Source organism: Prosopis cineraria, unplaced genomic scaffold (assembly GCF_029017545.1).
Source record: "Prosopis cineraria cultivar Desert tree isolate PC_DT_omini unplaced genomic scaffold, ASM2901754v1 PC2, whole genome shotgun sequence".
Lineage (NCBI taxonomy): Eukaryota > Viridiplantae > Streptophyta > Magnoliopsida > Fabales > Fabaceae > Prosopis > Prosopis cineraria.
Genome location: NW_026555333.1, coordinates 17,629,386 through 17,653,523, shown reverse-complemented (window position 1 = coordinate 17,653,523; position 24,138 = coordinate 17,629,386). Strand labels below are relative to the sequence as shown.

The following is a 24,138-nucleotide window of genomic DNA, read 5'->3' as shown; positions in this document are numbered from 1 at the left end:
TTTAAACTGGTCAAATTAAATATCTCCTTGGCCATCAAAAAGAAACTGATGAAATTGAAGAACCTGAGATGGATGGTGTAAGAACCGCCGTCTCCGATCACCATGGAAGTTCCATAATGGTTACAAGCACAAGCAAAATCCTCACAGATTTACTATTCTCTATCTTGTTTTTGATCTTCTCGGCTCGTTTAACCGGCTCGACGGTTCTTCCAGCCGGTAATTGATATCTCCCTGTCCTCTGGTTGTTGATTCGGAATAAGACTCACCTTCACATGCCGACATATCAACGAATAGAGCGCAAACGCTCCGCCTATAAAAGAAAAAGAAAATTCAAAAAGAAAATCGGAATATGGAATATCAGAGAGAGACATATTAGAGACCCGGTCGAGAAATCTTACCGTTTCCATTGTCGTTGGCCCATAAGACGATAAAAACATACTTGAGCATTGGTATGAGGACGAGAGTGTAGATGATGAGAGACAAGACGCCGAGAATGTCGTCGATGTTTTTGATACCGTCGGTGAAAGTACTGGCGTACACGTAAAGCGGAGACGTACCGATATCGCCATAGACAATCCCTAAGCTTTGAAATGCTAAACTCAGAGTGACTCTCCAAGTCAACTGTAAACAGAAAGGTGAAATAATTAAGATTCGATCAAGCTTAGAGATGACTGAAATTGAAATTAAGACGAAGAGGTTGATTGATGAGTTTCAGTACCTTAGAGGAGGTGGCTTTGGGAGTCGGAAACTCTTCGGCTTCCAAATTGAGAGAGTCTACACGACGGAGCTTTGCCACGATGCCTTTCGCTCTTTGAGATTGTTATTTTCTTCCTTCAATGTGTTTCCATCTCTCTCTCTCTGCGCCTCGGATCTGCTTCTCGGCTCACTCACTACACATGCTTATATATATCTTTTTAATATAGGGGAAATGACAATTGGAGACGTACGAAAAAGATATTAATAACCATTAACTATTTCAGATCTTCCATAATTGAAATCCTATTAAGCGTCATGGTTCTTGCTTACAATTAAAAACAAAGGGAGAATATCAGTAAAAGACACTGTAAATAATTTAATTTCATAAAAAAGCTTCAAACAAGTAAACACTACAAATTAATTAGTGAAGTTTTTTGTTTTGACAAGTTTTTATTTGTTCAAGTCCTCATTAACTATTTTTAGAATTCAAATCTTCCATATTTGAAACATGATTTGTTTTTCTCAAATGTGACTTATTGTTAGTTTTTATATGTGAACAATTTTCTTGAGTAGTCCTTGTGATTTTCCTTTAAGGTCTTTCATTGATATTCTTCCTTTAATAAATTATCTTTATGAGCCAAGCACAGGTCTAGAAACTAATTGATGAGGGGCCAAATTGAAAATGAAACATGGAATGAGTGGACCAAAGTCTATTTTATATAAATCTTTACAAGCAAAACTTCTAATTTTACCAAAGGAATATTTAAATTTATTGGGGGCACTAAGCCTCTCCTCACCCCCTGGATCTGTCCTCTGTTATGACTCATGAGCAAATAGTGATCCAAGTCTTAGTTTTTTTATGCGCAAAAATTCTTCTCCTGATTACTTCAAAGTTACTCCATTCACCTTCAATACTTAACCAAACGGAAACAGCAGTGCAAGTAAAGTAATAAAAACAAGAATAAATATTAAAAGGAGCAACGACGTTCGAACGGAGCACACGATAGAAGCATTAATTTACACATCTAATTTAATTTATTTTTAAATGATATTTTAGACTATATGTTTTATTTTTAATTGCAAGAAAGACCTTGGTCCTTGAATGAGATTCCAGTTATTTATGATCTATAATTATCATAATATTTTTACAGGGTCTGTAATTGTAATTTCCCTTTAATATATGGTTTCATTATACAACTTTGCTTCTCTTGTTCATATTATAGGCTAAAAACCAATAAACAAAGTCAGACCTTGCACACAATAATTGTATTATTATTTATACCTTAAACGCCGTGTCCTATGGTCAATTTTTAACGCATCGAATAACAAATTTAGAATTTGGCCAAAAAGAATTAATAACAAATTAAGAAGCTCGATTATTGCAGGGCCTTTTGTTTATTTCTGCCCGCAACCATCGCTGAAGATGGAATTTCTAATGCAACTCGTCACACCTCATCACTACGATGACATTTATTACATATTATTTTATTTCAACGTCTCATCAGTTATACTCTTTTTTAAATAAAAGCACTACTAAATGCAGATGAATTTGGAACCTATTGGTTTGAAAAATCTCTTCGTTTATTTAATTCCAATTTATAATTATTTGATTGACATGAGTTGTTTGTATAAGCGATTGCCTCCATTTGAATAGGATTTATGAGTGGGTGGGAGTGAATCGAATTTTATATTTATATAATGATAATTTAAACGTGTGAAATATTTAAAATAAGAAAATATTTTTGTTTTCAATAGTTAAAAATGATTTGTATAATTTAAACTATTTTTAGTAACAAGATTAGGAAAAACAAATTAGTATTCCTTGAAAAAAAATTAAAAGAAGGCCACACAAGGAAATGAAATTTGAAAAAGTTGGATTATGAGTCATAGTCTTTATATGTGTGTGTATATAATTTATGAGTAGTGTGAGTTAACTGAATTTTTCATATTTTATATATAATGACATTTGAACATGAGAAGATTAAAATATGATTTATAAAAAAGACTAGATACTATATATATATATATCTATATTTATATAATAATAAATCAAATAGTTTATATTATTTAAATAATTTTAAATAGATGAGTCAACAGTAATATACTACATTCAAGAAAAAGTTTTTGAAAAGATGGCCACATGGACAGAAGAAAATACAATTTGAAAACGTTAGATTATCAGTCATACTCTTCATTTGATACATACATACATATATATTTTAGAGTCGTGTGAGTGAAGAGAATATTTTATTATTTCTATATAATGATCATTTAAACATGAGAAGATTAAAATCTGATTGATATATAAAAAATAAAAATAAATATGTTTTTAATAACAAATCAAATAATCTATAAAATTTAAACTATCTTTGGAAAGATTAGGAAAATCAAATTACTATTCCTTGAAAAAAGTTGAAGGATGACCACACAAGGAAATACAATTTGAAAACGTTAGACTGTTAGTCACACTCTTTATTTATATGTCTATATATATAATGATAATTTAAACATGAGAAGATTAAAATTTGAATTGCAAAAAGAAAATATATATGTTTTTAATAATAAATCAAATAATTTATATAATTTAAAACTTTTTTGGTAAGATTAGGAAAAAGCAGATTACTTTCCTTGAAAAAGGTTAAAGGATACCGCACAAGGAAATACAATGTGAAAACGTTAGATTATCAGTCATACTGTTTATTATATGTGTGTGTGTAATTTATGAGTAGTGTGAGTACAAAAAAAGGGATATAAAATGGTTATTTTTTTTACTATTTAATAGTTATGAACTATTAAGTAATTTGACGCTGAATATTCTAGAATTCTTTATTTTTAACCGTTAAATTTTTGCATTTTGGAAATGAGAAATTATGAAAGATAATATTCAATGATTTTGGATTAAAAACTATTGAATAGTTTGTTATTATCCAACAGTTATTCACTTATAACTGTTAATATATATAATTATTCAGCGATTTTGTAACACAACCGCTGAATAGTTTATATTATATTATTAGTCATCATATTCAATGGTTTTCTCATAACCGTTGAATGTTATGACCTAATTTTTTGTAATGGGCAAACTATATTTCTAGCAATCCCCCTGCATTTAAATTATAAAATGATATTCCAGCACTCAAACACAAATTTCTAGCTAATAATAGTCACATATATACATAAATGGACAATGAATTTTTATAAAAAACTTATATACAAACTTGAAGTGCTTAAATTAAACCAATTAGTGGCTAAAACATAAAGCCCTAAATCTCAAAATTTTCTTAAGTTTCCTAACTACCTCTACTGCTGGCTATTAAAACTAAACCATGCTTTAAAAATACTATGTGCTAACTCTTCAGGACTTCTTTCATTTGAGCATGAGTATATGTGTCACAGTATGCGTCCTCGTAGTACTATATGCAACAATAACAAATTAAAATCATGTTTATTGATAAAAACAAATATAATATTAATGAATAAGAAAACAATATATATTACACTATTAGGAAGAATTTCGTCAGGTGAGGCATGTTGGATTATGTCCTTCATGAATTTCATGATAGCGTACCAACAATCCCTAACTTTGTCTGCTTGCTCTGGCCACTACTATCATACAATAGATAAAAAAACCAAATAGTTAATTAATAATATGACATGACCTATACAGTGACGTTGCTAACGTAATTAATGATAAATACATATACCTTGACAACTGTCCATGATGCTACTGTATCAAACTGACCATTGCCCTTACTAGTTGTCAAAATTATTGATAAACATTAATGCATTATATGACAATAGCCCTAACATGAAATAGAAAACTTGACATGAGAAATATTCATACAAAAAGAACAAATTACATACATATACACAAAAAAATTAATCAACTTACTGGTTATTATTTCCACAATATGCAATCTGTTAGAGGGATGACCACTACGAAGAGGATCAAGGTATCACACCTTCTCTAAAGTTAGATTGATCACAAAACTAATCGTTTCTTCCACCCGCTTTGTAAAGGGCGTCCTAAATTAGGACTTAATCATCATACTAACCATGGTTAATCAAGGACTAACCCAAATGGATTATCCAATACGAGATTAACCCAAATGAATTTATAATATGTATTTATTTTTTTTAAACTATTTAATATAAAGGGATCCCAAGTCTTTAAAATATTTTAAGAACTATCATTTAATTAAACATATGCGGAAGCATGATAATAACTATTTTTACTTGCACAAATATTTTAGCCCATAATTATAGCACAAGCATCAAACCCAATCCTCAGGGCCCCAAAATACATTTCCCCTAACATAAAAGCCATAATGCAAGTGGATCAAGAATATATTATCCTAGTTGACAATATCATAAACTAAATACACATATCAAATAAAAGGAGAGATGCCTACAGAAGTGATTATTATCACTTGGCCTAATGCTCCTTTCCTCTATTCTTCTCAGATGAGCTAGCTCTTGTAATATGTTAAAAGAGAGGGATGAGTACAACCACTTAGTAACCAAGGTACATCTAAGTTATACAAATGCATGATAATTAATCATGAATGCAAGTGACTAATAAATTAATTAAGGTGACCATTCAAACAATCACATTAATAACACGTTAATCACATTAACATTTAACTCATGTGAATAATTTCAAGAATAAAATCAAGTATAAAATTTGCACAAATAACCACATTTAAATTATTCGCATAATTACTACATGTTCTCATTTCTACAATTATAATCATATTCTCAATATAGCCATCAATCACTCAAATGGCATGACAATAATAATATGCATGATCGATCTCTTCCTTATATCCCCCCTTATTCCTCTGACATGAAATCTATGGGCCAACAACCGAAAGGGATCGTCCATGTGGTGAGGACTACCCAAGGCCTTAATCATATCATGAGGGGCTACCGGGCCAGGGTTACCTACTTACTTATGAACCGGTTTCTCCCGAATCACACACTATAGGGTGTCATACCCAAAACTAGCTCTATCCAAAACTTCAAGTAGGCCAGTAAGGTCAAGTCCCTTAATAGGAACAATGCTACAGTACCTTACAATGTAAGTAGCGGCTATAACCCCAAGGATTATTGGTTAATAGCCAAGTATTATATGAATTTTGTGTAATCACTAACTCTTTCACTAAGGTAAACTTCTGCCATATGATCATGCTCATGAGAAAAGGTATTTCAAAAACTCATATATATATATATTTCAAAATTATCCCACATGCTCATCAACTTTCATCACTGTACATAATCCACAACTTATAACCAAGAGTGTACACATAATCATCAACCATCAATCTCATCATTCACAAGTTATAAAGTCTCAACAAAGTCACATGCATTACAAACAACTATTTCAAATTTAGATATATATATATATATATATTCTTTTATTTCACTAACATAATTAATTAATTAACATACAAATGTATAAAATAGATTTTTCCCGATTACCTCAACCTTTGAGAGGTCAAAATTACCCCTTAAGTTACGATACTTTCAAAACTTTTCAAAGTTTGAATGGTGTCAAAAGAAAATTAATCTACAATTGATCATATCCCAATATGTCAATAATATTATTAACATAATTTTCATTCATACTCTAACACCTAAGTATTTATTTTATTTTATTTTATATTTATTTATATATATATATATATATATATTTAAGAATTTAGTCTTAGTCTCTTGAATTCTAAAAATTTAATTTCATGTATTTGAACCTATCTACTTAGTTCAATAATCTCATTCACAATAATTTTATTCAAATAATTTTCTAATATCAAAATTTTTCTTTTTATTCTGAAAATTCGCACATAAAAATATCCAAAAATTGCAAACTTAATTTCAAGCCTAGAATCATTATTCTATAGCCATAATAATTTATTTCTTATCTCAAATAATCATCTAAATATCAACAAATTAATTTATATTTTCAGATTTAACCAAAAATCTACCTATAGGGATCTAGGGATAAACTCAAATGCCTCAAATTCCAATTCTATTAATAAAATAATACTCTAGAATATTTATTACACTACCAACAACCTCAACAACCAGATTTTCTCATCAAAAATTCATCCCTCTTTCAAACCCTAGGTTTTCTAAAATTTCAGAATCTGCAGCTTAAAGGGAAAAACGACTAAAAAAAATATTTAGAACACTTACCTAGTCTTAGAATACTTAAAATCTCATCTGAAGTATCCTATTATGAAGCTTCACCTTCTAAATCAGTCAGCCTCTCCATCGTGCGGCATCGCTCTCACTCTCTTTGTGTGGATGCATAAACGAAAAGGAAGAGGAGAATAAAAAGCCAAAAGTCTTTGGGTTGTTTTATTTTAAAATGGTGTAGGTCCCACATAATAATTCACACTCTTACTTTCTCTTCTTTGTTTTCTTCAATGCACATACGTGAACGTCCGCCTCCCTTTTCTCATTTTTTTAATTTATTTAATACTCCTTCTTTCTTTTCTTATTTATCTATTATCTTTTTTTTATACCTTACACGCACATGTGGAGAAGGAAACAAAAGAAAGTGAGTGAGAAAAACGGTTTGTCTCTTTCTCCTTTTTTTTTATCAGATCAAACACACACACTCACAATAAACCGTCCCCATCCCCCCTTTATTTTATTTTTTATTTTACATATCAATTTTCTCTTTTAATAATAATAATAATAATAATAATAATAATAATAATTCTATTTTTTAAAAAATCATAACTTAAAATTTAGATTTATACTAAATTAAATCTAATAATAATCTCCTTACTAATTTGCTTACCTCTAATTTTTTTTTAAAATTTCTATTAATCCAAATTAACTATTAAAATTTAAATTGGTATGTTACACGCTTGTTTCAACATGCTTCACAAACGGTTTGCCAAATTCAATATCAAGGTCTTTTTCTTTTTGAAACAATTCTTCACTAGTCAATTGCTTTGGTGGCCTCTGTTCTTCTGTTTTTCAATCAAAAGACTTTTTTCATTGACGATATCGATATTTGTCACCACCCATCTATGATACTTAAGGTATGCATTTTTCATACCATGTTGCAATCTCATTGAACATGTTCTTTCTTCATAAATAGGACATCTAAGTTGTCCTTTAATGCTATAGCTTGATAGATTACTATACGTCAGAAAGTTGTTGATTGTGCCAAAAAGCATGGCTCTTAAATTAAATATTTCTTTTCTGTAGGCATCATATACCTCCACACTTGTCTCCCACCACAGCCTCAAGTCTTCAATCAATGGTTTTAAGTAAACATCGATATCATTCTCGGGTTGCTTGGGCCCTGATATTAGCAAGGATAACATCATATACTTTCGCTTCATGCAAAGCCACGGAAGAAGGTTATAAATGACCATCATCATAGGGCATGTACTATAAGTACTACTTTGCATCCTATGTCGGTTCATCCCATCAGTAGATAATGCAAGGCATGAGTTCTATCTTCTTTTCCAAACTCAGAGTACTTTTGATAAAACCTTATCTATCTAGGAGAATAAGATGGATACTAAATCTTATCATCTTTAATCCTTCCATTTGCATGCCATGTTAAATTCTTTGCCTCTTGATGTATGCTATACAAACGCCTAAATCTTGGAATAATAGAAAAAATACCACATTGCCTTCTCTAGACTCTTCCCATTTTGCTTATAACGTGATGTTTCACACTTAGGACAGTGGGTTAGCTCTTCATGTTCATTTCTAAACAAAATGCAATCGTTAAGGCAAGCACGTGTCTTTTTATAGCTCAGGCCAACTATGCATAACACCTTTGCATTATATAGCCAACCCGGAAGCTTGTTATTCTTTGATAGCATTAGTTTGATTAGAGAGAGCAAGCTTGAAAAACTTGTATCACTCCACTACTTGTTGCTTTCAAATTATATAATTCTAACACAGTGGACAATAGAGTGATCTCATTACAACCCTCGTACAAAGGTGTCTCCGCATCAGTTTTCAACCTTTCTAACTTCTCTAAAAAATTCTCAAGTTGCTCTTCCATCACATCAACCAATTCTTCAAGATAGTTAGCCTCATATGCATTTGTGTCAAAAGACGGTGATGATGAACAACTTTTTATATACCCTTAGCTACTATTATTCACATCTTCAGGTGTCTCCCAATGCTTTATCCAATACTTATAACTCTGATCAATTCCATACTTAAACAAGTAAAGTTTACATGTTTCAGGAGAAATTAACTTCATATTGCCACAACTTAAATAAGGACAAACAATTCGCTCACAGTTTTACGTTATTTACTGCAAACTTAACAATTTTGCCACCCTATCCCAATATTTTTTAGATAGGCGATTGGCAGACATCCACTCCTTATCCATAATACCCTTATTTAAGAAAGATGGTAAAGATAAAAAAACATTTAGTAAGTCATGAGTTTAATTATTTCAACTATGCTTATATTTGTTCTTTTCAAGGGCAAAATTAAAATTAAAAAAATTAGTAACATAATGATTTCAAATGAGTATTCTGCAGGTGTTATACCCTTTCTTTACACTATTTTAATCTAAAAAATTTTAAAAAATTCAAGAAATAAAATAGAAGTATAATTAAACTCACTTCAGACAATAAAACAACTTTAACAATAGTTATATTTGCAAGACTAAAATTTTAAAAAATTTTTAGCAACATAATGACATAAAACTAAGCATTTCCTAGGCTTACTACCCTCTTTTAACAAATTAAGCATTAAAATAATAACAAATTCATATTAAAAATCACTCAATCAATCACATTTAACAATTTCACAATTCAAATTTTAGAATTGGCAACAAACAGAGCATTTTCGTTCAAACAAAATTTAAGTACATTGTATATGAAATCATTCTCACTTTAAATAATCATAACCTATTTAATCTACGTTCAAATAAACAACTCAAATTTTATACAATTTCTTAAAAAAACTAACCTTTTTTTTTCATTTGCCAATGTAACCCACGAAGCAAGGAATCATGGCTGAAGGGACATGAACCACAAATCTAGCTACTAGAATGGAAGAGGAAGATGGAGTTAGGAAGAGAGAGGGGAAGAGGAAGAGGAATCGAGGACTTATGTGTTTGCACACCACACAGTAGAAGATGAAAATGGCAACGAAGGCAAGTGACAGCTTTCCAATGGCGGAATATGGAAGGGTTTGGTTGGAAATGTGTATTTGGTGCTTGGGGAAAGAGATTCGATAGTGGGTATTTAATTTTATAGAGAGAAAATGAAGTTTTGAGTGTTCGAAAAGTAACAGCTTCGCGAAGACGAATAGGCCATTTAAAAGCTATTATTCAACAATTCTATTAAAGAACTGTTGAATATATGTTTATTTGATGATTTTATAACAGAAACCGTTAAATATTCTAAATGTTTATACGAAGGGTTTATTTAAGGAATTGTTGAATAATTTGATGACATCAGCAGGCGGTTTTTGAAGCATTTACTCAACGGTTTTTTGCATTTAACTATTGAATATTCTAATGGTTTATTCAATGGATGTTTTTAGGGAACCGTTGAATAATACAATGATGTCATTAGGCACTTCTCTAAAGCATTTACTTAATGATTTTTATATTAATGATTTATATATATATATATATATATATTCAATGGTTATATTTTTAACCACTGAATAGTAGCTTTTCAAAGTCTTGCCTTTTGTTATTCAACATTTTTTTTTTATAATTGTTGAATATAAGACATTATATATTCCTTATTTTTTAGTAGTGCGAATAGAATTTTTTATATTATATATATAACGATAATTTAAACATGAGAAGATTAAAACATGATTTATAAAATAAAAAATGTCCGTGTTTTAAATAATAAAACAAATAATTTGTATGATTTAATCTAGTTTTGGTAAGATTAGGAAGGGCGCCCATCACTATTTCTTGGGAAAATTAAAGAAGGTCTGGGCTACACACAAGGAAATACAATTTGAAATCATTAGATTGATATGATGAGTTTCATATATATAGTTTATAATTAGTAGTGGAAGTGAATAGAATTTTTATATTTTGTATATAATGATAATTTAAACATGAGAAGATTAAAGTATGGTTTATAAAATAAGAAAGTATATGTGTTTTAAATAATAAAAAAGTAATTAATATGATTTAAAGTACTTTTGGTAAATTAATTGTTTATTGTATAAAGTAATTTTATAGCTTAATTGTATAATTTATAAAAATTTACTCTAATCCTAGTATGGTTAAATTGTATAATAGCAACAACTTTTTTTAACTCCCTTAAATATATATCATAAAACTAATTATAAGTAAAGTATATAATTTAGCGTTGAAATCCAAAATACTATGCTTTTCTTCATTGTCATGATTGCTCAACCACTCCTCCACAACTTGCTTCCAAGTCCCTAGTATGAGTACCTTGTGTAGCTATTTGAGCATGCTCAAGCGTAGCATATGTTCAAATTTTCTTTGAACTGATCCATAAAATAGTCAAAACTCTGGATCGTAAGTCCATAGCCATAATTTCCAAATTGCAACGTAAGTCCCCACGTTTGTCTTTACAAGTTGGTTCCGCGTATATATATCTCTGTCGTACTAGGAAGGAGCAGTCTCTTAGGATGTGCATTATAAAAGTTGCTTCAACTCACGTCCCTTTCAACACCCAGTATCTATATCCCACCAATCTATCTATTAAAACCTTGAGTAAGCCTAGAGAAATATTATGGGCCTCTTTAATTAATGGAAATGAATGGAATGGAATTATATGAAAAAAAAGGGGTTCTAAACTTGCTTTCGGTGTTCTGCTCCTTTTTAATTTTTGAAAATGGTGTTATATTATTCCTATTATTAACAAATATTATCTTTGACGGTTAGTTAACAAAAAAATCAGTTAACAAAAAGAACCTTAAAATTACAAAAAAGTACCAAGAAAAATTGTAGGGCAACATTTGTTTTCAAAAATTAAAAAGAAATATTATATTAACAATGAGTTTAAGATCTCAAACGTTCTTAGACTTGTAGTTTGAGGATGGAATTGCCACTAATTCTTTTAAAAAAAATAAAGACAAAACATATAATGATTAAGATGTAGAGAAGAAATAAATCAACCATATTCATAGAAAGAAAATGTAATTTTATTCATGAGATTTATGGAGGATGTAATAATTCTCATAATTCATGGTAGTGCTTCCAAGTTCCAAGTATAAGTGCCTTGTTTAGCTATTTGAGTGTGCTCAACCGTAGCTTAGGTGAAAATTTTCTTTGAACTGATAACATATTCAAAGCTGCGTCGTAAGGCTCTTAATTATTTGTCCATAGCCATAATTTCCAAATTGCAACGTAAGAACGTTTGAAAAAGGATAAAAAAGGGAGTTAAATGATAAATTTGTTCATAAGCTATAAGTTTCGTAGTGAAAGTAACTCAAAACTTGTTTTTGGTGCGATGCATGTTTTTCTCCAACTTTTAAAAATGATGTTATATTATTCTTATTGTTTACAAATATTAACTTTAATTGTTAACTAACCAATAAATTAAAAAAAGCCTTAAAATTATAGAAAATGACCAAGAAATTTTTTTAATCATTTTGTGTAATTTTTTAACATTTTCTATAATTTTTGAGGTCATTTTTTATAATTTTTTAATTAATTAACATTTAAAGTTAACTTTTGCTAATGGTAGGTGTGACATTATACCATTTTTAAAAATTAAAAAGAAACATTACACCAACAATAAGTTTAAGATCTCAAATATTCCTTAACTTAGAGTTTAAAGGTAAAATTGCAATGTGAAGAAGATATAAATCAACCATATTCGCAGGGACAAAGGTAATTCAATTCATGAAATTGAGAATAATAATTCATAAAGTATGTGATATTACATTTTATCATACTTATTATGAGTTGGAGAGTGATGGTGATGATTTAAGAAAATTTATAATGGTGCCTGCGTCTTTTGTGCGCACCCATGACTAACAAACATAAATAAGTTCACATTAAGGACTCGTTTCACCATTGTCCCATACATAAAAGTATATTCTAGCAGTTCTGTCAAGGATCAATATTTTCCCCCATTATGCTCAGATCAAGGGAAAAATAGTTCATGGAATGCGGTAATTATAACAGTATCCATATTTGATTTAAAGAAATGGTTCATTTATAGCTGAGCATGAGAGGGTTTTGCCTTTTGATGCTTATTATTGTTAATTATTAAAAATCTAATTCTGATTCTCACTTCTAGGGTTCCTAAAATTCTAAGTATCCATTTCATCCAATATATATATATATATATATATATAGAGAGAGAGAGAGAGAGAGAGAGAGAGAGAGGTTTTAATTTACTTGACTGTCAAATAAAAGCTCTCATATTTGATGGTTTTTTTATGCAAAACGTCAAACAGATGTTAGCCAGTTTTGGTTCATTAATTTGTACACTGTACACACGGATTTGATGGTTATAGCTAATAATCATCAATTAGTACTCCTCTATTTAACATTTATTTAATTTTAATAAAAAATAACAAGTATTACATAGCTTTGGCTCCTCATTACAAACGTACACTTGACGATTTTTGCTCATAACCATCAAGTAGCTTGTTTGCCTTACTTGACATTTTCTTTGGAATAAATAACTGTCACGTACCTCTTATTTACTTGACAGTTGTATCAAATCTTGTCAAATAGATGTTTCTGTTATGTGATAGTTATTTATAAATAACTATCAGGTAACTATAATTTTTTAAAAAATAAACAAATACATTTATTTGATGGTGTTTTAATTTAAATATCAAATACTTGTTCCATCTATATTTGACTAACGGTCATACTAAGGACCTGTTTGTTTAAATTTAAAAAAATAAGTGAGTTTTAAGTAATTTAGAGATTTTATAAAAAGTAGATATTATTTTATGTTTAGTTATAATAATAAAAAAGTAATTATTAATTAATTATTTTTAAATTTTATGATGTATTCACGTATTTTACCTCTTTAAACACTCTATCTCATCTATTATATTATGTTATTTTCAAAAACTACTCAAAGTAATTTTTTAAAATAATTAAAAATTTGGTTGTTTTTTTGGTGATTATTTTTAAAAGTTTAAAAAAATATCATAAAAACTCATAGGATAGATTTTTTTTCACCGGCCTTGTGTGTGTGTGTGTGTGTGTTGCATTCCTATATGACCGATAAATTCAAGTTGTCATATAAGACAATTTTTGTAGCAATGTCCCTAGATGGAGATGGAAATTCCCTTCTTTGGAGCTTATCGCATTGCATCTTGGTGCATAATCAAGTATAGTTGATTTTTCATATTTTTTTTGTAATAATGAATGCCTTATACATATTATTGTTTATTCTAGTGTGTTTAGGAAAAATGGGACCCCGTTTGTTATAACACATGATATAGTGGCCAGTTAATCATGAAAGAGATCTACTCAAAGATCGAGTGATTCCTCATATGCGACTATATAATCATGTGTTTAATGTAAATATTTCTCATGTTTTATTGAAGTTAACTTCTGCAGTACAAAAATGTGTTCTTTAATTTTTTTTTAAAGGATTAAATGGTAATTTTGTCCTTAATTAAATTATAGGATAGGAAAAAATATTTGTCTCTTGGTATTTATTGTAATTTAGAGACATACAGTGTTAATTTTTTATATAGAGTATTTATTTATAATTTTTTATTATTTTTCTATAACTTCAAGGTTTTTTCTATAATTTTTTTGATCAATTAAAAATTAAAATTAATTTTTATTAACAGTAAAATAATATTATATCATTTTTAAATGTTAAAGAGAAACATTATAATAAAAACAAATTTAGGATTTTAAACTCTCATAGACTTATAATTTAAGAATAAAATTATATTGCTCTTTTTTTTATTATTCATATGAACTCCTATCATATGATATCATTGTTACAAAATTGCCCTTCAACCCTTATAAAGGAAGAACAAGACAAAGTTTACAAAAGTCAATCTAGATAATAAATTTAATGAGATATATTTTAATTCGATTTGCATAGTAGTATATAACAATTATATTCCACCCCAACTAATAAGAGCGTATATTAATTTATTTAATTTGTTAGAGGTACGTTGACTTTAATTTTTTTTGAAACAAGTAAGTTGACTTTATTTGTTAATTCAGTATAAATTGATGAATAAATAATATAGCATAATTGAAACAAATAACATCAACCACTAAAAAATTATGATTGAATAATTTAAAAATTCATTGCGTTTGTGGCTGTATCTTCGTGATGTGATTGAGTGTGCGTGAGTGCATGCGGTGTTTAGGGGCTCTAAAGTATAATATTACGCATAAAAGTGGCAAATTCGTTTATGTTTTCTTTTTTCTTTTTTTCCCAATCATGGCTATTACTATATGTTATCCTCTTTTTGCGGGTTTGACCTTCGATTTTTATAATGTAAAAGATACGATTAAAATTTTAATTTGTCTCTCAAATTTTCTCAAATTAAAAATGATGCAATGTTTTCTGTATTAAAAACAAAGCAATGCCGTGGCTCCATTAAATATTTGTTAATTTGATCATTGGATAATCCAAAAAAATTATAAAAACTGGGTACATTAAATAGATACAATCTACCTTTTTAATTAAGGAAGGTTAGAAAAAAATGTACATTTTATAAAAAGTAATCAAAAAAGGAAATATAAAAAAACTTTACAGAATCTCAACTTGAAAGTATTAAGATGACCTCATTACTACATGTTATCTGTCGGTTTGATCTTCATTAACGCACTGTGTGTAAGATGCGTGTGCTTAAGCGTGCTCTCGGTCGGCGCAGTATGCTCATAGTCCTATTTATAAATAAAAAAAATAATTTTAATCTTATTTATAAAAATATTTTATTATTCTCATGTCTATTTTTACCTTTTTTTTCTTATTAAATATTAAAAAATTATTAAAACTAGTTTTTTTGTCTTCATCAAGGGATAGAAGTGAAAACTTTATTAAATTTTAAAACATGGCTAATGAATTTTCATGTTTTTCTTAATTTTGGTGAAATATAGTAAAAATAATTTATAAATAGGATCAAATAAAATTATTTTTTATGTTTTATTGAAGTTATCATTTGCATTAAAGTCATTCCAAGTAATAATTTTTTAATATTATAAGATATTATAAGATGCTTTTCATTGAATTACACTCCCAATAAATTAATTAATTATTTTTAAAATATCAAAAGACCTAAAATGTCTTATATTTTTAAACATTTTATTTTAAAAAATGTTATATATTTTTAAACCGTGGGAGTATATTTGAATTCAAATTGTAATATTATATATAATAAATTATATTAAGATAGTGAAACTTTGTAATGGAGTGGGTGTATGAAGAGACGGGCTTGAAAAATATGGCAGTCAAGTATTTTTCTTCTTTATTCACAGAGGAGGACTAGAATCGTGATCCACACTGATTTGTTTGATTAATAACGCCAGAATAGATGAGGATCGGAAGTGCTGCGCATGGCTTTGGCAGGTACATTGAAGATATGGAAATTCATGAAGCCTTTCAATCTATTGGGACGATGAAGGCACCCGGACCAAGTGGATTTGATGCAGTTTTTTACCAAAGTTAGTGGAAAGTGGTGGGGCCTAATTTTGTAAGTTGATTAGGCGTCTCTTCAGCCATCCTTTGGAAAATGGGGAGATTAATAGTGCTATTCTTGTCCTTATTCCTAAGGAGGACCCTCTGGAAACTGCTCGTGACTTCTGCCTAAAGAATTTATGTAATGTGGCTTTTAAAATATTCACTAAATTAGTGACTAGAGAATGAAGGCCTTTTTACCTAATATTACCTCTCCTAATCAATATAGCTCTGTGCTTGGTAGGCTAGTTTGGATAATATAATTGTTACATAGGAAGTGATTTATTCTATGAGAAATATGATGAGAGAGAAGAAGGTTTTATGGCTATTAAGATTACTTTGAAAAAGATTACAATAGCTTGAATTGAAATTTTCTTAAGTCTTGTTTGGTTGACCTTCAATTCGCATTCTTCTACATCGATGCAACAATGATGGAATGGGTCTAAATTTGAATCATTTAAGCTTATGAGAGGAGTTAGACCAGGGGATCTAATCTCTCCCAATCTCTTTGTAATTTGTATTGAAAGACTTGCTCATCTCATTCAACACAAGATGGAGGAAGCTTAATGGAAGCCTATTAAACTTGGCAAGATTGGACTACCTATCTCTCATTTGTTTTTTTTCATTGATGACATTATGTTGTTCGCAAAAGCTTCATTATCTCAAGCCTCTGTAATCGGTGATTGCTTGAAAAATTTTTGTTAAAGCTTAGGCATGAGGATTAATGCTAGTAAAACTAAAATTTATTTCTCTGAGAATATTCACAATAGTCAGCATGAGAAATAAGTTCTTTTCTTGGATTCACTAGAATAGATGATCTCGAAAAGTATCTTGGAGTGCCATAGTATAGTAGAAGAGTTGGTAAAGATTTGTTTAAGGACATGATTCATAAAGTGGGTAAACAGCTTTCTAATCAGAAGGCCTCTATGTTATTTATGGTGGGAAGAGTTACATTAGCTTTTTTTGGTCTCTATTGCAATACCTGGATACACTATGCAAATATCACTTTTACCAGGCAGTACCTGCAATGCTTTGGATAAATATAATCATGATTTCAATGGGGCAACACTAAAGGCAATAGGAAGACACACTTAATCTCATGGGATCAAATATGTAAAAGTAAGAAACATGAGGGGTCTAGGAATTTGACAGGCTAGAGCACAAAACCAAGCTTATATGGTGAAGTTGGGCTAGAACTTGATAAACAAAAAAGAGGACCTTTAGGTTCACATCATTTGAGCCAAATATAAATGCAGAGATAATCTCTTTCCAACTATTCAATCAAAGTGACTAGGATCTAATGTCTAGTTGGGCATAAAGGGGTTTGAAATGAAGTGGTGGAAGACGATATTGATTGCGAACAATTCACAAGAAGTACAGTGGAAGTAGGAGAGCAATGGACACTTCTTTGTTCGTTGTACATACAATGTTTTGAATAAACCTAAGTAGAATGATGGATTTACCTATGATAGTATATGGAAGCTAAAAGTTCCACAAAGGTGCAACATGTTTGCTCAACTCACTTGTCACAAAAGGTTACTTACAAATGAGGAATCTTGCAAACAAAAAATGGATATCATAAGGTTTTCCTTACTAATCTCCACTTAATTCCAATATCAATGTAATCAAAGGACTAACCCCAAAAAGATTATTAAGTTTGCAAGTTTTACAAATGGGATTTCAAGTTTTTAAAATTCAAAACACCCCAATATATTTCTATCATTCACAAATCAAAGTTAAAAATGTATATAAAAGCATGTGATATCTTTTTATAACAAAGTATTTGAAAAAGAAGTTGGAAAATATTGTTTATAACAAAACAGTATAGGTGTGCCATGTTGCAAATGCATCACGGCATGTTGTGTGGCGCATTGCACAAAAATTGACAACAACAGAGCTATCACATGAAAGCTCTTAGGGAAAAATTTTGAAGCACCCTATTTCTTTGTCCGACAGTCGATTCAAGTAATCTAGGTGTCTATACAGAGATTTTTTCTAGTTATAGCTAATGACACTAATTTCATAATTAAATCACTTTTTAATTAAAAGATGGATACCTATTTTCAAACTCACTCTTTTTTCATAATAATACACAACTAAGGTGTCCCTTTTACAATACAAGTGCCAAAAGCTCATACCAACTCTTGAACCACACTCAATGAACTATCATGGACTCTTGTAACATACCACAACCAACCAATCTCACATAAATCACGTTTTCAATGCGCAACCCCTTGAATCATAAAAACATAAGGGGGAGCCAAATTCTCATAAATCAATACAATAATCATCATATGCAATCATTTTACACATCTCCCTACTTGGAATAGTATTTTGACACTATTTAAACTTTATAATCACATAACATATGGCTTAGGGCATAAAAGACACTATCAAATCAAAATTCACAATTAGTGTAAGTAGTCACTAAAACTATATGAACTCCTAGTTGGCAAATTATCCACAAATACACATAATTAAAATGACTTGAGGCCTACTATTGGGATTTTATCCAAATCATAAGCCTTTGGTTGTTTTCCCCATTCTTGATCTAATAACTAAGGTCAACTATGTGGTTGAGCACAAATACATAGCATCTTAACACATACACACTGATACACATATAAGGTTGCAATAATAACAAACATGCGCCCCTATCAAATCAAGTTGAATCACAATAATAACAACAATATGGTTGAAAATATAAAATGCATGATCGATGCCAACCTTATACTCTTTTAATGCTTTTGACATGAAACTAATGGCTATTTAATGGTTATGTCCAAATTCAGACTAACCAAGCTTTTTACTTGTAAGGAGTTACCTGGCCAAGGATACCTCATTCACTTGTGATTTGTTGTTTTCTTAAATACTAACAACTATGGGGTGTCATACCCTTAATATAGCCTCCTTATGAATTAATTGAGACTATTTAGGTTTAATTTCTTTAAAGAATAAGTGAGACAGTCCCTAATAAACCATGGTGCAATTGGTACTTGCCAATTTCAAAGGTTAACTGCTAGTTGACTTTCGATTCCAAAGGTAAGTTGTCATTACCACGTGAATTTAACACTATTTCTCTCCTTAGGTAAACTTCTGCCATAATGACCATGCCATGAACCAACCAACACGTAGTATGCAAACTCATATCATTTCTAGCATGTGAATTCATTCTCATTACAATATGCTTAACACATCACAACATGGCCACACAATACACACAACTCCATTCTTAATCTCCTTTTCTTTTATCATTCATGAACACATAAACACATCCTTTTTCATTATCTCACTAACATAAATACACATATATCATAAAGAGTTGCCAAAATTTGTGTCAAACGTAAGTTTACAAATATTGATAAGATTCAAATCATTTTCTCTAACATATAATTAATTAATACACAAAAGCATGAGCTAAATTTCTCTCGATTACTTTAAATCTTTGAGAAGTTAAAGGTTTATCCCTTAAAAACACAAACTTTTAAAGCTCTCAAGCTTAAATAGTGCCAAATTAGTTAGTCTACAATTTAACCATAAGGATAATCATTAACATCTTTGTTTGAAAAATTTCCAACACTCTAACTCAATATTCACATCTTATCAAAATCATAAACTTACTTTCAATCATACCTATTAGGTCTACTGGGTTTATTTAACTCATATTTTACTAATGAGCCATTAAACCACCATTAATGGCTTCATTACACCCCTCAACACCTCATTTTATCCAAATTTTAGCCATTTATGCAACTCACTAGCTAAGGACTCATAAAACCATTAATGCTAGGTTTAAATAATCTAAACAACTCCTATTAACTCTATTTAAGTTAATGGGTTCGGACCTACAACTCATATGAACTAAAAATCATTTTCTTAACTTAAACCCTAACTTGACTCCTCATGAAAATGGAAGAAAAAGGGAGGATAAGAGTTTAGGAGTTTCTCTTTGATAGTTGATAGCTTAAAAATGATCCCAAACCTCTAAATTGGCAAACCCTAGCAGAGAAACTTTAGGTCCTTCATTTTCTCCTTTTCCTTTCTTTTGGTTTCTTAAACAGATGCAGAATAACTTATCAAAAAAATTAGCCATGTATTGCGACGCATGCACCACATGTCGCTGCGCATGGCATATATAGTTTATTCCTTCGTTGATGACCATAGGTGAGCCATGGTGGATGTGCTACATGCTGTGATGTGTGGCACATATTTTCTCCCTTCAAATTTTCTTTTTCTTTGATGCCTGGGTGACCTGACTTCATTTCGTGCCTGAATTTAAGGCTGAAATCACAACTAAACACATTTATTAGACCTCTCTGGCTACACACCACTTTAATTCATTTAATTACCTATCTAGTCACTCATTACGCTTGGTTAATTAGGGTTAAATTTTTAGAATGTTATAGATACTGATTGAAAGTGCATCTGGTGTCAGGCACATATAGAAAATATCATACATGTCTTGTGTGATTGTTCAAACATAGTAGAGTTATTGAGATCCATGGTCAAACCTGAAAAGTGACGTGTACTTTTTACGATGGATTTGAGCCACTAGTTGAAATGGAATCTTATAATGTCTAGAAATGATGAATGTGAAGACTGGAATGCTTTCTTTTTTATAATATGTTGGCTCCTATGGAAATGTAGGAATAGTCGCATATTAACGACCAATGAGAATGTTTAGGCACAAGCTATGGTGATCATCCAGAGCATGAGCAAAGTGTACACTCAAATAAAAAAGGTCAATTAGTATGGACAACAACCCCACAATAGTTCAAGAACTTTGTAAGCACCTCCAGAAGGATGGATACTCCTTGATGCGGACGGATTGTACTATCATATAATTGACAGGGGAGGATGTAGTGGAGTGCTTTGAGACCACCTTGGCAGATTTTTAAGAGGCTTCATGCTTAGTTATTTAGGATCTACCAGCTTGAACAACGAGATTGGGGCTATATTGATAGGGCTCAAAGTGGCATGGGATTCAAACTATCGACAAATAATACTTGCTTTTAACTCACTAAAAGCGGTAACCTTAGTGAATGGTGGAGAAATTGATTTACACCATGATAAGGTTCTTATTGAGAAAGCACGATCTATCCTATAGTGAGATTGGAGTGCATATGTTATCTATAGCCTAGCCCATGAACGGCGAACAGAGTAGCAGACTTCTCTTAGCAAACCATGTTGTTCATGCATGGTCGGGACTTCACTGCAGCAATGACCCCTAGGATTTTCTCCATTTTCTTGTTCAAGACTCTATGAGCAGTAGCAGCACATAGGCTGCTCCTTTTATGGATAATGTATCAAGTTAAGTTTTGAAACATAAATTAATTATCAAATCAATCTAATACATTTTGGCCAAAAAAAAAATCAATCTAATACATAAAGTATGTTGATGAATTGACAAGCATATGTAGCTAAATGGAAATAAAAATCAGTTTAATTTTTATTAATATAGTTCCTTATGCTGTGTTTTGTTCTTTTATTTTTTAAAATTCCTGAGTTTGTTTCCTTCTTCTTAAATAATTATATTTCTTTTTAGTAATTTACGGAGTCACCATCAAAAATTTGAACAAACTTAAAAAAATTAAAAGTTTTATTATCCCAATTATACTATGCTCCAACTAATGAGAGCATACACTAGCTTTTTCTCTTTATTGGTATATTGACTTTATTTGTTGATTAAGTACAAATTGATGAAAGAAAATCAAATAATATAACACAATTGAGTCAAATATCGCACTAGCAAAGTATCAAAGAAAATAGCAAATTAGTCTCATAAAAAACTTATTTATATAAAAGTCTTATGACTTTGTAAATTAAGTTTTATAAAATTTGGTTGTATTTAATCTATTGTATAAAATGATACAAGTATCAGAGACACGCCTTTTTAAACTAGCCTTGTAGATTATTAAATCTCATAATAAATAGCAAACTCCCTAAAGCTTTCAATCTTGTCTCCCAGAGCCAAAGTTTGAACTCGTTTCTTCGACAAGAACTCGATGCTTCTCGGGGTTCGATGAAAGGGCGAGACGAAGAAAGGATATGCAAGTTGGAGCAAAGAGGTCACTAGAAGAAGCAATATTCGCGATGCGTGATGGATGAATCACCGGAAATTACTTAACACCTGGCATAACTTGTGGGCCCCACTCTGCTCACTTGACAGATGTCTCGCCACATCGATGGATTTGTTTTTTTTTTTTTGGGAGGGGGGGATTGTCAATGGGCCTTAATTCACGAACCCGGTTTTGAACCCCAAAGGCCCAAAGCCACTTACACTGGTAGCTCTACTGACATTTGGGGGGAAAAAAAAAGAAAGAAAGAACACAATCATTGATATTTATAATTTTATCAAATTTTATTTTTAATCTCTATCATTTTTTTAATATTTTTAGTCTTTATATTAAAAAAAACTGAAGTTATAAGGACGTGAAAAGCAAACATCATCCACTTTTTTTTTGAAATTACAGGGATTGAAACATTAAAAAAATATTACATGACCTAAAAGCACAATCCAATAAAATTATAAAGATAGATGATTGTATTTTTACATTTTTTCTTTGATTCACTGTCTATCACATATAGTTATCTCCATTTTTAAGTTGAACAATTCGATTTTGAAAATTACTATTGTTACCTTCTTGAATTAACAAGGATATTTGGTTTATTATCGAGGAATCTTTAAAAGAGAGGAATAAGTCTGTGATTTCAATAATTAAAATGGATAATTATTAGGCCCAAAAAAAAATGGGCAATTGACATTGGAGGCCCGAAATTGATGAATCCCACTCAAAAAGCATACATGGTACTGGCAGCAGTCGATAGAGTCAAATAACAATGCAAACTAATACCCCAGCAGTGCACAGCAGAACTTATGGGTATGGTGGAAAGATTTAGCTTTTCTTGAAATGAAAATTTCATTAAAGTTAATGCATACTCTGATTTAGATGAAACTTTCATCGTTCATTAAATATGATTACAATTAGAATCGTCTTCTCTCTTGCACTATTAAAAGGATAAGGAACTTAACTATGAGGGATTGGATTGTAAATTTTAAGCATGATTTTAAATAAGCAAATAAATGCGTTAATTGACTTGCTTGTCCAGAACGTAAAAATAATTTAAATACTATTAATTTTGTTGTTCCACTCTTAGAGTGTAAAAGCAATATTTATTCTGACATGAGCTAATGACTCATTTTCTCAGTTACCTTGTATTAAGAAAAGAACATTGGAAACTAAAAAATTAATATTAATATATTATACATAGAGGGGGCAAACGTGGTCCACGGGCTTCATTGTGTTTACTTTTCGTATGTTTATCTTCCAATCATGATAACCGCAAATGTTTTAAAAAATCCAAACCCTGACTGACCGCTTATATTTCAACTAGTTAGATCATTAATTAAACTTACATAATAATTAAAAAATAGCACACCCTCGCTCGCGAGCATATATAAAAGGAAAAATATATCTTTTGATTTTTGTATATTTTTTTTGATATTTTGTATTCCTATATTTTTATTTTTGGTATTCTAGATTTTTAAATGAACAAAGTATAAGAATATTAGATGAACGTAAAATAATAAAAATAAAAATATAGGGATCCACAACATAAATTTAAAATATGTCTTTATACATTTAATCATCACGTTACCATATCATTTTAATTTTCTCTTTACTTGAAAGATAATATTAAAAAAATATTATTAATAAAATTTTATTTTTTAAATTGACTTATATTTTAAAAAATTTAAAATTGTTTTATAATTTGGGATAGAAACAGTATTTTATTTTTTTATAAAAGAAAAAACATACCCTTT

The 24,138-nt window shown here is 30.0% G+C and overlaps 1 protein-coding gene across 1 annotated transcript; it reads right to left on the bottom strand.

Moving 5' to 3' along the window:
* Positions 1–97: 97 nt before the first annotated feature.
* On the bottom strand, positions 98–8,090 carry LOC129302585 (potassium transporter 5-like). The gene is given in 5 exon segments (XM_054941510.1): positions 98–195; positions 198–224; positions 227–310; positions 399–621; positions 7,932–8,090. Coding segments are annotated over 5 exon segments (591 nt in total).
* Between the last annotated feature and the right edge of the window lie 16,048 nt (positions 8,091–24,138).